We start from the raw sequence: 16,033 nt of genomic DNA on the forward strand, positions 1-16,033 counted from the left end.
AGGAGGAATTGGTAGCTGAAGCAGAATTTAAGTAGAATTTAGTGGTTCTGACCATTGGCATTTAAGAGCTGGAAAAGTATGATACGGGCTATTGTGAATGCTAGATTTGGAAGAGTAGATTTCAGAATTCAGGAAAAGGACAGGTAGGGCCCCGTGAACTACAATGTGACAGGAGACACTGGCCCAGGAGGAATGGAAGGCTTTAAAGAATAAAATTTGGTATATTTATAGCAGCCCTTTTTTGTGGTGGCAAAGAATCAGAAATTGAAGGAATGTTTATCAATAGGGGAATGTCTGAACAAACTGTGATATATAACAGTGATGGAATGCTATTATATATATTATAAGAAATTATAAGCAAGATGATTTCAGAAAGAACTAGAAAGACCTCTATGAACTGATGCAGAATGAAATGAGCAGAACCAGGATAACATCATACACAGTAACAGCAATATTGTGTGATGATCAGCTATGAAGGGCTTAGCTACTTTCAGCTCTACAATGATCAAGGACAATTATGAAGGACTTAGGACAAAGAATGCTCTCCACCTGCAGAAAAAGAACTGTTGGAGTCAGATGCAGATCAAAGCATGTGATTTTTTACTTTAGTTTTTCTTGGGTTTTTGGTTCAATATGGTTATTCTATTACAAAATGAACAATATGGAAATATGTTTTTCAGGACAATACATGTGTAGCTCAGATCAAATTGCTTCCATCTCTGGGAAGGGGGAGGAAGACAATTTGGATCATAGAACTTCAGAAAACTTATGTAGAAAATTATTATTACATGTAATTGGTAAAAATGAAATATCTTTATAACAAAAAGAACAAAATTTTTGTGTAAAACACAAAGAATTTAAGTGAAGAAGAAAAGAGTAGTACTAGCTTAATGAGAATACGAATATGTAGGGAACTCATTGAACAATTTAATCTAAAAACATTTGTACAGGATCAAGAAGCAAGTTTGGGTAAGCCGGAATGAAGGTAAAAGACTGACAGATATTAAAAATTAGTATTAAAAGCATGAAAAACTCAGAAACCTTGAATAAATGCTTAAGATAACAAAAAAGAGCTTTTCCCAGCTATGTTGGGAGCAAGAACTTCAAAAAAAGGAATAGGATCACTGTTCAAATGGAAATAGACAATGGTGAGAAGGTAGAACCACACTATTCTTACTCTGCTTCTATTTTCTCCATCAAGGAAAACAATCTCTGGATAAAGAACAGAATAAAAATTGTCAACAGGAAGTTGAAACACAAGATGGAGATGAGTAATAGAGCCTCTGATGAGTTCATGTAATCAGACCCAGATGAATTACATCCCAGGGTACTGAAAGAACTAGCAGAGATAATTTGTTGGTTCACTATTAATCTTTGAAACATTGTGATGAGTGAAAAAGGTGCTCCAGTTCTGGAAACAGGCAAATGCCACAATTTTTGAAAAAGTTCAAGAGGATAGAATCTTAAAAACATAGGCCAGCAAGCCTAACAAGCCTAACTAATTTCTGGCAAAAACTCTAGAACATGCTATTAAATGAATGGCTTGTGAGTCTTTGTGAGTAAAGGGATTGTTGTATCTGCAAATTTGTGAGTAAAGGGAAACAGATATAGATAGCATTCTTGGTTTTCAGCAAGGCATTTGATAAAAAGTCTCTCATACTTAAAAGATAATAGTGTAATATAAATCATAAGAGTAATATGGAAATATCTACCAAAAGAGTAAGATAGATATTAGAATTGGTTGAATGACTGGACTCAAAGTGCAGTGATTAATAATTGATAATAGCCTAGAAGAACTCTAATGAAGTATCCCAAAGGTTTTTCTCTTGTGTATATTCTGCTCAACACCTTTTGGCAGCTACTTAAATGGAAGCATGAACTTCTATAATTGAATCTGCAGACATAAAGCTAGCAGCGATGGCTAAAATGTTAGAGGAAAGAGCCAGGATCCAAAAGAGATCTTGAAAGGCCAGAATGATGCCAGATTTTGGTAAGACAATTTAATAGTTATAAGTGTAAAGTCCTGCACTGGGGCTCCAAAAATCAACCACATAAGTAAGGTTAAAGGAGAACAAGCATATGAAAAAGATTTTTTTTTTATTTGTCTTATTCTTGGCTCACAGAACCAATTGTACCAGATTCTCTTCTCACTGGTGGAGACTGATTAGTACTCAACGCTCCAAACCTGTGTGGCTCAAGTGACAGGCAAAGTTGGTGAGATGTGGGAGAGAGAAGATCCAGGGTCTTGAGGTTTCTAATGTCGAGGGAAAAGACCCCATTCCGAATTCCCTTTACAGATCTGGAGGAAGAAGACCCTGGGCAGAAGCTGAAAGACTGAGGAGCTGGCCGTCTCTATCCGGTCCCCATTCCCAGTCTACTACGCTGCAACTTTTGGGAAATGGTTCCTTAGGGGAGAAGGGCCTCAAGTCTTGATTTCCCTTCTGGCAGGAGATGCGAGAGATGTCTTTTCTTGCCTCCCTGCAAGCCACGTGGACACATCTAACCCACAGAGGCAAAAACAAAATACAGCCCGTCCTCAATGGTGGCGTGCTTCACTTTTACAACTTCAAGCATTCCTGCGCTTTTGTTGGGAACCTCACTTTCACTTTCAGGTTGGCAAATCAGGCACATTTGTGGCTATGCGCAATACAGAAAAAACACCAATTAGTTTTTCTGCTAAAAGTATTATATTTTTAGAGGTTTATTAAAGATTAAGAAATAAAGAAAATACAAAATAAGAAAGCACATGCAACCTATATCTTGCCTGCTAGGTAGAGAGCTGCGTGTGCCTAGAAGTGGATGCCGAGTTGGCGGAGATTCAGTTTAAATACAAATGGTGTTCTCATACTCAGGTGAGGACTTAGGGTGATATTATAGGGAATTCTGGGAACTACCAAGGACTTCTGGGAATTGAAGTCTGGGATTCAAAATCTTCATTTTACATTTCCCCGCTTGATCATTATTGAGAGAATGTATGGAGTGACCGGTATCCTAACGGGTGCTTCACCAGTCTTGTTCATCTAATTATTGCAGAATAAAGAGCTCCCCGGCATCTGTTTATAGATTCATTGCTGGCCTTTAAATCTCTAGTTTTGTGTTGCAGTTATGCCCCCAAAGCACAGTGTAAGAGTGACAAAGTCACGGTGTTAGAGGACCGCCGGGCCGGAATGTCTGCCGCCCCTGTGGGCCATGACTTTGGTGTTAGCAAATGAACCATTTGTTGTGTCTGCAAAAGGGAGGACAGTATTTATGGCGCGGTAGGTGTCCTGTGTTTTGAAAAGTGAACACTGTCTGAAATCAATGTGTGTGCGTGTTTTTTTTTTTTAAATTGAGGTGTTAGTGAAAAAGATCACAGAATTCTAGGGAACAGTTTCTGCAATTAAGTCCGATTCAGTTTTCTGAGATAGCAGTTGCTCCTTTGAACATGACAACTTGTAGAATACTGGAACACGCAGAGAATGCACGCGTGCCTTGGTGACGAGACTTACGTGTGAAGAATCCGGCACATTTTAGGTTACTATCGAGGGAGACAGGGATGCCACCTGTTGTTTTAAACTATAAGATGAATGTCATTCATTGGGCCATAGAAAGGGAAGAATTTGGTTACTAGTTATAAGCTGAGGGAGGGTCACTCCCAGAGAAGATCTGGAGTTTGAACCCAGAAAGAGAAGAGAAAGGAAAGATTCCAGAACCTAAAGAGGTTATAAAACTGTGTATCGCCTCTTGTTGCTTAGCAGGTCAATTCAGCAATGGGAGCAGAGAGTATTCTCTACTGTCAGTTGTTCTGGAGAAGAAAAAGAGTGGAGAGAATATGTTTCTGGCGAGAAGAAAACGAAGAGAGATGGCAGAAGAGAAAGGCCTTACAGAAGGCTGTAAAGAAGCAAGGCAGGAGAGCCTTCAGCCAGCTTTAGGATAAAGGTTATGGGGCTGTTCTCAGGGCAAAGCCTCTCTTGGCCCTTTTTGTCAGGGGACCAATCCGTTGTCTTGGGGTAGACAGGAGCCAGACCAGCGCGGGAGTGGTGCGGTACTTTTCAAGAATCCCCGGGCCCGGCCAAATGCATAGACGCAACCAAGTATTTACAGCAAAAGAAAATAATAAAAGCCTAAGTAAGAACTAGCTCCTGAGAGCTCCCGCGCTGGTGGATCCAAAGAGAGCCCGGTTATTCTGCTGCCCAGAGGGGTGGACGTGGAGGCCGGAGGGGCTCCATTCGACCTCAGCCACTTCGGGGAGCCCTGCTGCGGGTCACCTTCTCTTCACCAGGGCTTGGATCGAGCTCAGGCCGCCTAAGCTAGGCTGTGCTCTCCCTTCAGGTGAAGAGAAGGAGAAAGCTCGCTGGGCAGGTGTCTGCAATACACTGTCTTGTAGCTTCCTGATGACAATGCAGCTTGTTAAAACATAAGACACCACATTCTATTTTTAGACCAGACCGAGGGGGTCTGTGAAACATCATTTACCTTGCGTCGCCCCTCTCTCGTGATGGGACATTTCTTAGCTCTCTAATTTTCCTTTTTAAACAGCCACTTGACCTACCCAAAGAAAAGCGCTCGTCCTAACTTCTTGAGAGGATATAAGTACACCTGCCCAAGGGGACTTCTCATGGGGTATCATTAGCATTGATACCATATTGGGACTGGTACCAGCAAGCCATAACAATGTGAATCTTTTTTTTTTTAACCCTTACCTTCTGTCTTGGAATCAATACTGTGTATTGGCTCCAAGGCAGAAGAGCGGTAAGGGCTAGGCAATAGGGGTTAGTGACTTGCCCAGGGTCACACAGCTGGGAAGTGTCTGAGGTCAGATTTGAACCCAGGACTTTCCATCTCTAGCCACTCAACTGCCCCCAACAATGTGGATCTTAAAGTGTGATGCAGACCCCAAACCTTACTTGTCACCCTGAGGGTGTGGATCATGACTGTGGCAGCCTCGGTGGGTGAAATGGTGTTTTATGTCCTGGTTGGTATGGGAGAGTTAGAATGATTCCAGGGATTCCGAAGGGTTCTCGAGGGTCAAAAAGGTATCATGGTTTAGTCTAGATCCCCCAGGATTCCCTTGAAACAGAGCATCTCTCTGAGAAACTGTTCTTGGGCACTTTTTTTTTTTTTTGGAGTGTGTTTGTGGGAAACTCCAAGGCGAAGCCAGTGTAGACTCAATAGGGATTACTATGCTAGAATGAATTCCAAAGGCATTATTCATGACTTTTAAGGTAGGCCCAGAGATACCTCATGCCAGTCCAATGATACCAAAAGACAACTCTAGATACGACGTGACCAGCCCACATGTATCTGCCCTGCTGTGTATCCCTCGGTTGAGGGCAGAAGGCACGGAAGCAGCCTGACACAAAATGGGTTGGTTGGTTGGGTTTTCCAAAGGCCACCACGTCTTGACGCTTCCTTCCCCTCTCCTTTCCCTCTTTTGGAAATACCTTCTATGACTTGGGGCTCCAGTAAAGCAGCCTCAACCCAAGAGGACTCACTTGTAGAAGGCTTGGTTTTCTATTCCGCATTTCCAGAGGTGCTTGCAGGCTTCTGGTGTTGGAGCAAAATATGTAAGAACAATTTTCTTTTCCTACAAAAAATCCCATATAGAAACAACTGAGTGTGGAAGGAAACAAATGGGAATGTGGACCAGACACTGACATTCAGCTGAATCTAGAGAGCCCGCAGGAGGGTGAGAAACCAAACCAAAGTTTCCAGTCCTGGGCCAACTGGTAGCCTACATTTTCTCCAGGGTGAGAGGCTTGCATTCTGTTTCTGGGTAAGAAATAAAGTAATTCTGTAGCGAGCCTCGGCAGGTCATCGGCACAACCCACGAGGGTGCCCGGCACGCGCACCTCTGCCCCTGGCACCGGATTCCCAACCGTGGCGCCGGCGTCTAGCTTTACCAGGTAGGGACCGCTCGGCTGCTCCGGGGCAGGCTAGTGTGGCCCCCCCCAGCTCCCAAGCCCTTCACAGGAAGAGGAAGAATCGGCCACTCACCTCTTTCTGACTTACATATAAATAGAAAGTCTTTCCCTCGAATTTCAGCTTGGTCACCTCGTTCCTAAGAGAACAAAGAGAACAGCCGTCATCCTCGGCCCGGAGAGGCAGAAACAGAGCCTGCCTATCCCGGAGGAGCATCCAGGCACAGACACAACTTTAGCCAAATTCAGAACTGAAACAAGACAGCAGCGCAGTGTGTGTAAAGGAAGTGACTGGAACAGTTTCGCGCCACAGTTTTCTGTTCCACCCAAGTGTAGGGGGTGGGGGCTCCGGCACGGTGGCATCTCGGGAGGGAAGGGGCTCTCGGTGGAGTGTCCGGGGCTAGGGCAGGATTTGGTTCATAGCACAGGTGCATTATCTGGATGAGGGTATCGAATGTCAGATGCCACAGTTAGCTGATGAGGCCCAAGTCCAATAGAGAGCAAATAACAGCAAAACAAGGCCACGGGGCTCCGAGGGAGCCGCTTCTGTCAGGTGACTGTGCCACTGGATGAAGAATGCGCTTCAATGCAGACACGTGTGGAACAATCAATGGGGGTGGGGAGGGGCAACAAACCAGAGAGGGAGGGAGGGAGAGTACAGATTACATGGAACAGTCATGCAGCGTACTGACCGGGAAAGGGGTTTAGGGGATATTGTAGAAAAATCCTTGGAGCCATCAGCCCAGTGTATGGCTGCAGTGAAAAAGGCAAACAGGATACTGGGGCACATCGCCAGTGGGACGCAGTACACATCAAAAGAAGTGATACGGTTACTGTACATTACACGGTTCAGACCTCAGTCAAATACTGTTTGTTCTCAGTTCGGGGGAAAAGAGGGCCGCAGCCCTCGATGGGTGCCCAGGAACAAAATGGAAGCTGCGCTGAAGAGCCAGCGCTTTCCCCTCCCCTTCTCCCCCAGATGCGCCCCTAGGCTTCTCTGTTCCTGCTGTCCTCCCGAACCATTTCCTGGATATCTGGGGCCTTATCGTCCAGCCATTCAGGTCCTCTGTGGCCCAGTTTTACACCGAGAACTCAGTTCCCCGGCCTCCTGCTCTCTGTAATTTGTACGGGGACGTCTAGGCATTCTTTTAGGACTTCCCTGATACCCCAGGCACCAAAGCTTACAGAAGAAGGGAGAAAGAGACGGGAATAATGCACTTATTTTGCAGATGGAAAAAAACATTGGGGACAAGGTAGGGGGTTTTATTTCCCATTGTTCCGTCATAGACCCGACCAGGATTATAACTCAGAGCATCTGACCCTGGGCTCTAATGCGCCTCTATACGGTTTCCCCTTATTTTCTTGTCCTCACATACACAGACAGGATTTGCTAAGGAGTAACTGATACAAAGAGGGACACGCTGACCCCCGAGGCTCCTGCAGGCCACAGAAGGGAGGTTCTCAGTGACGCCTAACTTGGTGAGGGAGGCTGAAGATGCAGGGATGGAGAGCCGACTAGCCGAGAGACCTGCGGGGCCAATCGGGGGCGCGATGCCCAGCGCTGCTCCCGGGGAAGTGTGGATCATCGAGGGAGGGGAAGTCCCTCCCGCAGGTGCTCTGCTAGTCTTTGTCCGAGACCCCTGAAGCCAGCGTGGGCCGGTGGATGGAGCAGTAGGTGCGGATCTGAGGGGATCTGGGTTCCACTTAAGACCTTTACTACGTGTATGTGAGCTTGGAAAAGCCGCTTTAATCGCTCTTGGCCTCAGTTTCTTCGGCTATACAATGAGGATAATAAACCTATTGCACAGCATTGTGACGACTGAATGAGAGTATTTTTCAAATACTAACGGAAAGCAAAACGGAAAGTGCTCTACGTTTATTAGCTATAATGTAATCAAGCCTGCTGAGCTGGAACTTAGATTTTCCACCAAGATCCAAGCAGGGAGCGGCCCCCTCCCCAGGGAAAGCCACCGGCTTGTCCCTACTCTAAATATAGACCTGAGGAATGTGTCTCAGGCCCTCCACCGCCTCGCTCTCTGCCTAGAATGATGCCTCCCTGGGCACGCTCCAACCTGACCACACAGAGAGCCCAGGAAACGGCTCTGTAGGCCCGGGTCCCGCCCTGGGGATGGGGCACCAGGCTGGCAGAGACCCCAGGCGTGAGCTGTTCACCAGAGGTAGGAATCAGCGGCAAGAAGGTGCCTGTGCTCCCCCCCCGCCCCCGCCAGGGCTCAGGGTGTCTGCAGGCTAAGCTGGAGATCTGATAATGATGCCAGCTGGAAGATGGAGGAGGAGGGCAAAATAGGGAGCTGACTGCCTGGCCGGGGCTCCATCTGCTCTCTGCGCTCTCTCTTTTTAAAACCTTTACTTTTCATCTTAGAATCCATACTGTGTATTGGCTCCAAGGCAGAAGAGCGGTCAGGCCTAGGCAAAGGGGGTTAAGTGACTTGCCCAGGGCCACACAGCTGGGAAGTGTCCGAGGCCAGATTTGAACCCAGGACCTCTCGTCTCCAGGCCTGGCTCTATCCACTGAGCTACCTCGCTATCCCCTCCTTTGCATAAGCTGAGAAGCTCAAAGAGGCAGCACATCACCACGGAGAGGATGCAGCAGCATCTGTTCTCTGGGGAAGCCCGGGTGGCCTCACGGAGCTGGACACGTGCCGCCATACAAGGCAGAGTGTGACCCATCGTGTCGGCCCCCACGAGCCAGACACAGGAATGAGAGCAGAAGACGATGGGCAGCCCCAGAGGCTGGAGCCCTGGGACAGAGGCGGGGGCCTCCGGAGGAGGCAGTGGCAATTAGGCCGGGGTGAGGATGGTCATTCTAGGGGGACAAGCTCATAGGGATGGGCAGAGCGAGCTGCCCGGAGGCCAGCCTGCAGCAGGGCTCACCGCAGGCAGGAGACCCTCCAAAGACCGTCCCCAAGGGCCAGTGCAGCTTTCAGGGCTGCTGAGGCCGGGGCTGGCTGGTTAGACGCTTGGGTGAGGAATGAGGGTGGCCGGTGCCGTGGCTCAGGGCTGTTCCCGAAGCTCCCGCTTCTCCTAGTCTCTGCTTCTTCTCCCCCATGAGGAGCCTCGGCCAGCCTTCATACCTGCATGTCCCAGGGTCATCCCTTTATCTCTGGGAGACTTCTGGCCCTCGGCAAAGCCCTAAGCAAGAGCGCGGCCTGAGGAGGGGGTGGCTGGGTGGCTGCCGGCCCCCCAAAGGCAGGAGACGCCGCGGGCCCCCTCCCCGCCGCCGAGGGGTGAAGAACCCATTCGGAAATGGCAGGCACTCACCATTTTATGAAGTGAACTCTCTTGTTACCCTGCAGAACCACAAACCCGAAGGGCGTGAAGGCCAGAAACGCTGCATTCCCCGACACGTCCTGAAACACAACAAGACCTTCGGTTATCGCTGTGACGCAGGGTCGGCAAAAGGCAGTTGGCATCCTCTCAGCCCTGAGGTAGGGCGGACAGACAGACTGACGGACAGAGGCGGCGTCCCCTGGCCTGGCATGGGAGGCCCAAAGGAGTCCAGGCTCTCTCGGCGAGGGTCAGCGACTGACACAAGAATGACCAGCAGACAGGATGGGAGTACAGAAGTTGTTATTAAGACAGAAAGTAAGAGTTAAGGGGGCAGCTGGGTGGCTCAGTGGATGGAGAGTCAGGTCCTGAGTTCAAATGTGACCTCAGACACTTCCCAGCTGTGTGACCCTGGGCAAGTCACTTAACCCCCATTGCCTAGACCTGACCGCTCTTCTGCCTTGGAACTAATACACAGTACTGATCCTAAGAAGGAAGGTCAGGGTTTATTAAAAAATAAAGTCTACCACGCATAGGCAGGACCCCGAGTGGGGCTGCCGGATGAACTGTCTATGTTTCTCAGGCATTACACAACAGGTCATTTTTGTTACTAAGCCCCTTATCATAATTGCCTACAGATACAGGGTTTGTTGTGAGCAAAGTGATATTATTCAGCCAGCAGAAGGGCAAAGAGCAATTTAAAAATAACCGAGTCAAGCCTTGCAGAGCCACAGGGCTAGATTTCCCTCACAACTGTCATCACCGTTAGGCTGCCCTCACTCATAAGGGTGCAGCGTAGATACCGGAGAATTATAATCATTATCTGCAAATGTAATAATAACAGATAACCTTGGGAGAGCCGCGGAGGAGCCAGAGCGCTCTGATGCAAAGTGTCAGCCGGGGTTCAGCTGGGGCTGAGAAAGATGGGAGCCTGAAACCTACCTCAGGCCCTTAGTAGATGGAGCAAGTCACGTCACATCTCTTGGCCTCAGTTTATTCATCGGTAAAAGGCGGAGGTTGGACACAAGGAAATAACTGAGAAATGGGGCGGTGAGGTGGGGAAAAGCTGAAGACAAGGGCAAGGCCCTAAATATCCTGGAAGGTGGTGGAAAGCAGCAGGAGTCTTTGGGATACCTGGAAACAAAACGTCCCCAACCAGTGGGAGGTGGATGAACAAGGTTGTTCCAGTTCACATGGTATATGAATGGGAAGGAGTGTTACTGTGCTGTAAGGAAATTCAGAGATGAAGATTTCAAAGCAACACATGCTTGGAAGAAGTGAGTCAGGATAAAGAGAGGAAAACCCGGTGTCATCGGCTATCCCCGCTTTTTACACCATAGTGATGCAAAAGGTGCCAACATTTAGAGGCCACAAAACTGGTTGGAGACACTGGTTAATGCTGGTACCAATCTGCCAGAGTTTAAGGACACATCTCTCCTTTTTATTATTTCTGTGTGTCCATCGATAATTGAATTGTTTTCTCTCAAAGAATGTATTTAAAAATTTATTTTATTTTTATTTTTTTAAATTTAGAATATTTTCCCCTGGTTACATGATTCATGATTTCCCCTGTCCCTTCTCTCCTCCCTCTTGGAGCCAACAAGCAGTTCCACTGAGTTATGAATGTATCATTATTCAAAACCCATTTCCATGTTATTCATATTTGCAGGAGAGCGATCTTTTAACATCAAAATCCTAATCATATCCCTATCAAACCACGTGATCGATCATATGTTTTTCTTCTGCATTTCTGCTCCCACAGTTCTTTCTCTGAATGTGGATAGTGTTCTTTCTCATAAGTTTCTCTAAATTGTCCTGGGTCATTGCATAGTCTATTACATTCCATTGTACCACAGTGTATCAGTCTCTGTGTACAATGTTCTGGTTCTGCTCCTTTCACTCTGCATCATTTCCTGGAGGTCGTTCCAATTCACATGGAATTCCTCCAGTTCACTATTCCTTTGAGCACAATAGTATTCCATCACCCACATATATCACAATTTATTCAGCCATTCCCCAATTGAAGGGCATCTCCTCATTTTTCAATCTTTTTTTGCCACCACAAAGAGCGCAGCTATGAATATTTTTGTCCAAGTCTTTTTCCTTATTATCTCTTTGGGGTACAGACCCAGAAGTGGTATGGCTGGGTAAGAATGTATTTTATAAGGGATTTGTTTGGATGTTTTGGGGAAGGATATGCTGCGTCGTGGGGAAATTGGGGCATGCATGGTGGATAAAGTGCCAGCTTTGGCATCAGAACACCTGAGTTCAATCTGACTTCAGACACTTTCTAGTGATGTGAGCCCAGGCAAATCACTTAACCCTTTTTTGCTTCGGTTTCCTCATGTGCAAAATGAGCTGGAGAAAGACGTGGCAAACCACTCTAGGATTTTTGCCATGTAAACCGCAAACAGGATCACAAAGAGTCAGAAATGACTGAAAATTGACTAAAAATCTGTTGTGTCAAAATAAAATATACTGATACATGAGGTGTTCTTTTTTGGGGGGGTGTTTTTATTTTTTTAAAAAGTCAAGGAGCTGAAGGAAAGAGGAGGAAAGAGAAGTAGAGAGAGGGAGACTATTTTGTCAGGAGCATAATGGACAGGTTGAAGAAGAGAGAATTAGGGAAGGGAAGCAACAAAAAATGTTCAGGGCTGAAATAGCCACCGACCCACAACAATCAAAGCAACATAGATCTAGACCTGGGAGAGACCCCAAAGGTCATTTAGTTCAGTCCCCTCATTTTGCAGAAGAGGAAAATAAGACCTGGAGAGATCGAGTGACATGGCAGAGGTCACACAAATAGAAAGCATCAGAGGCAGAATCTGAACTCCAACCCTTTTACCCCGGAACCAGAACCTCTTTCAACTGAACCACAGCCAGTACAAAGATGAAGCTTATTGCTCCATCTGGTGACTCTCCTTAAGATGCAGAGGGACCAATAATTGCTGGCAACCAGATGAGTCAGCCAGCAGCTCCCCACTCGATGTAAACATCTTTGGAAAAAGACTGCTGTTTTCCCTTGGGTTGAAAGATTGTAATTTTGTTGCTTGAGGGAACAGAGAAATGGAAAACCAAGGTTGGAAGTGTGCAGATGGCAGTCATGATTCTGAGGGATGGTGGAGGGAGGAACAGGGGTGGGGGAGATTGTCTAGGGAAAACCTGAGAAGCCTAGAATAGAAAGGAGCCATAGGAGAAAGTGGTACAAACTTATAATCCATTTCTAAGATAGCACTGTCATAAAATCATATATTTATTTAGGGGTGGAAGGGAACCTTGGAGGTCATCTAATTCTACTACCTCATTTTATAGCTGAGGAAACTGGATCCTAGCAAGGTTAAAGGGCTTGCCCAAAGTCAGATAAAAGGTATGTGGGAAGGGAGCAGGTAGGTGATTCAGGATGGAATGTCAGGTCTGGAGGTCTTTAGTTTAAATCTTGTCTCAGACACTTCCTAGCTGTGTGATCCTGGGCAAGTACCTAACTCTGCTTGCCTAGCCCTCACCCTTTTGTTTTAAACATAAAGGGAAAGAAAGAGAAAGAGAGAGACACATAGACAGAGAGAGAGAGAGAGAAAAAGAAAGAAGACAAATAAGAAAAAGAGGGAAGGAAAGAAGGAAGAAAGAAGCAGAGTCTAGACAGGAACCCAAATCCTCTGGGGTCAAATTCTATGTTCTTGCCATAGTACTATATACAGCATGAGAAAAATATAAAACTGGAAGCTGCAGTTGGGAGTGGGGAAGGTATTCTGAGCTGGGAGATAATGCCCAAGTCATTTTTAACATATGGGCATGTAGGTGGTACAGTAAATAAAGCATGGGGCCTGGGGTCAGGAGGACCTGAGTTTGCATATTCTTTGCCTTAGTTTCCCTAGCTATAAAATGAGCTGGAGAAGGAAATGGCAAAAACCACTCCGGTATCTTTGCCAAGAAAACATCAAAATGGGGTCACAAAGAGTCAGACACGATTGAAATGACTCAACAACATCTAAAAATAATATTTTCTAATGTAGGAATGAGATCTAATGTGTATATATATATATTTAATGTTATAGTTGTTATTTTGTTGTGGTTGAGGTATTCTGACTCCACTTGGGGTTTTCTTGGCAAAGATACAGGAGTGGTTTTGCCATTTCCTTCTCCGGTTCATTTTTATAGATGAAGAAACTGAGGCAATGAGAAGGAATTTTTCCTTCCACCAAGTCCAGTATCCACAGTACCACCTAGCTACCATATATATATACACAAATACATATATATGAATATATATTTAAGTCCTGCCTCAGATTGCTTACTAGCTGTGTGACCCTGGGCAAGTCACTTAATCCCTGTTTGCCTTAATGCACTGGAGAAGCAAATGGAAAACCACTCCAGTATCTTTGGTGAGAAAGCCCTACCCAGGGTTGTGATGAAACATGTATTTAAATATATATTGTTGTTTAGTCATTCAGTTGTGTCTGACTCTTTGTGATCCTGTATGGGGTTTTCATTTCCCTGATCAAAGATCCCCTCTCAAGCAATGGGTTCAAACTCAGATTGTTTCCAATTCATCCTCATGAGAGAAAGGTGAAAGGCCACAAACCACACTCCTCTGATCCACCCCAAGCCACTGGTGCACAAAGAGTGACACATCACTCAGCTCTGTGCATGAATCCAACAGCCTGGAGAGAAAGGAGAGAGAGCCGGGCTATAAATAGGCAGCGCGCCACAGGGTGGAAGATAGCTGCTGCTTTATCTCCGGCAGGGAGAGCTCAGCATTTAAAGGTTTCCAATTTCGGACTTGTGACTCGGTAGGTGACGTGGCCTGGGTGGTTGTTGGCTTGACCTGGGAGGTGGTGCAAAGGAGAGAGGGGGGATGCATGGTCAGTGGCCACCGCCGGAGCACCCAGATGCCATTCCTGCAGAAACCTCAAGTGGGAAAGAGTCCCACGTGCTCGCCCTGCCCGAGGGCCGGTCTGCAGTGACCCAGGCTAGTTCCATGGTGGGGGGGAGTTCCTCTGGCCTAGACAAGGACAACACTGGCAGAAAGTGTGGTCAGGATGGGCAACTGTTTCTTAATCAGTTTGAGAGAAGAGATCTCAGCCAAAATGTTGCTCTGCTCTCATTTAATTATCAAAACGATTCCTCTTCTGCCTTCCCTAAGGCGGCATGCCCCAGATTCCCTGGGCCCAGTAATTGCCTCTCTGTTAATAGAAATCATCTGTATTTATTACACAGAGTGCTAGGGCTTGTTCCAGGTCTCCTTGCAGCAAAATAAAAGCGAGTATGAGGCGGCACGTTGTTAGAGTGATTCTAATGAGGGATGAGATGGAAGGCACTTCTTACAAGCCATCACTTCCCCTCCAGAGTCGGAGGGTGGCGAAACCATGAGTCTGGGGGCTCAGTGTGAAGAGTACGGGGGCAGGGCCATGTGAGGGTGGAGCCGGAGCCTAGAAATGCCAATGGATGGACACCCAGAGCTCCTATGAGCCGTACAGGGTTCAAAGGGCAGGAAGCCATGGGCTCCCCATTCTAGGACCAGTGGGCCCGCTCAGCATTCTCGATGGGCATCTCCAAGCCCAAGTGATATGGAGCAGGGGGCTCAGATGACCTTAGTGGGAGTTATACTACTGCCAGCACCAATAGCTTACAGAGGTCACAAGTGCAACTTTTCCCTCTTAAATATGTTTAATGGTTTGTCCCTGAATGGATATCTGGATGGATTTATTCTTCCTCCTCCAAATGTAACCAGAGTCTTCCTCATTTCCCTCTCTTTGAAGTAGAAGGTGATGATGTGTGTGGCCTGAAGTCCTGAGCTGAGCTGGTCCTATGGACCAAATGAATCCTTTAAAACACTGGTGTTAAACTCAAAAAGAAAGGGGAGGGGGCAGCTGGGTGGCTCAGTGGATGGAGAGCCAGGCCTGGAGATGGGAGGTCCTAGGTTCAAATCTGGTCTCGGACACTTCCCACCTGTGTGATTTAACCCCCATTGCCTAGCCCTTACCACTCTTCTACTTTAGAACCAATACACAGTATTGATTCTAAGGTGGAAGATAAGAGTTAAAAAAAAAAAGAAATGGGGAGAGATAGCGGGTGGCTGAGGGGATAGAGAGATGAGAGATCTTGCCTTTGGGTGGGATGGTGGACCTTACCACCTGTCTGCTGCTGTCTCTAAAATCTTCCAAATATTATCATTTGCCTTCCTTTTGGGTCATGAAGTTTCCCCACATTGCCATCTTTATTATTTTTAAAAAAATTCTTACCTTCCTTCTTAGAATCAATACTGTGTATTGGTTCTATGGCAGAAGAGTGGTAAGGGCTAGGCCATAGGGATTATGTTGTCCAGGATCATAGCTAGGAAGTGTCTGAGGTCAGACTGGAACCCAGGACCTCCTGCCTCTCCATCCACGTCCCCTTCCCCCCCCCCCAACCCCCCCCCCGCCATCTTAAACACTTAAGTAATTTAAGGACCTCTGAGTCTGGCCACCCACCTCACGCTGTACCATTAGGGCTTTCAGGCCATTCTAGCTGCCCTGTAGCTAAACTTTCATGCATTTTTTCTCTCTGTAGAGTATTGGCTTGTTGAGGGCAGGGACAGTCTAGCTTTCTCTACTTCTAACCCTATCCAGTACCTATCAAAGTACTTGGCACACAGAGACACTTAATAAAGGCTTTTTCATTCATTAATTCAGTATAATGTGTAATTTCTTACTCTTTGACTTGAATTCTACACAAATTATTTTTGGTAGAAGTATGACGGTGTGCACATCTTTTAGTTTGGGGGAGTCCAGAAAAACAAGGAGTGCCACAGCTAATAAGTGCCCGGGGTACGACTAGAGCCCAAATCCTAGCAAGCATTTCATAGCTGTGTG

The 16,033-nt window shown here is 46.6% G+C and overlaps 1 protein-coding gene across 11 annotated transcripts in view; it reads right to left on the reverse strand.

Moving 5' to 3' along the window:
• FRMD5 (FERM domain containing 5) overlaps window positions 1–16,033 on the reverse strand; it is a 372,966-nt gene that overhangs the window by 18,756 nt on the left and 338,177 nt on the right. For 7 of the 11 annotated variants that reach the window (XR_008914907.1, XM_001362983.3, XM_007472459.2 and 4 more), the window contains exons 8-10: window positions 9,180–9,268; window positions 5,977–6,040; window positions 5,475–5,566 (exon numbers count right to left, since the gene is read on the reverse strand). Coding sequence is in view for 10 of the 11 variants with exons in the window: in XM_001362983.3 (XP_001363020.1) it covers window positions 5,475–5,566; window positions 5,977–6,040; window positions 9,180–9,268 (245 nt within the window). In the remaining variant the exon portion in view is untranslated. The remainder of the gene's footprint in view (window positions 1–5,474; window positions 5,567–5,976; window positions 6,041–9,179; window positions 9,269–16,033) is intronic. The other 4 variants (XM_007472454.2, XM_056810376.1, XM_056810374.1 and 1 more) reach the window with 1 other exon arrangement.

The sequence above is a fragment of the Monodelphis domestica genome, chromosome 1, assembly GCF_027887165.1.
Source record: "Monodelphis domestica isolate mMonDom1 chromosome 1, mMonDom1.pri, whole genome shotgun sequence".
Lineage (NCBI taxonomy): Eukaryota > Metazoa > Chordata > Mammalia > Didelphimorphia > Didelphidae > Monodelphis > Monodelphis domestica.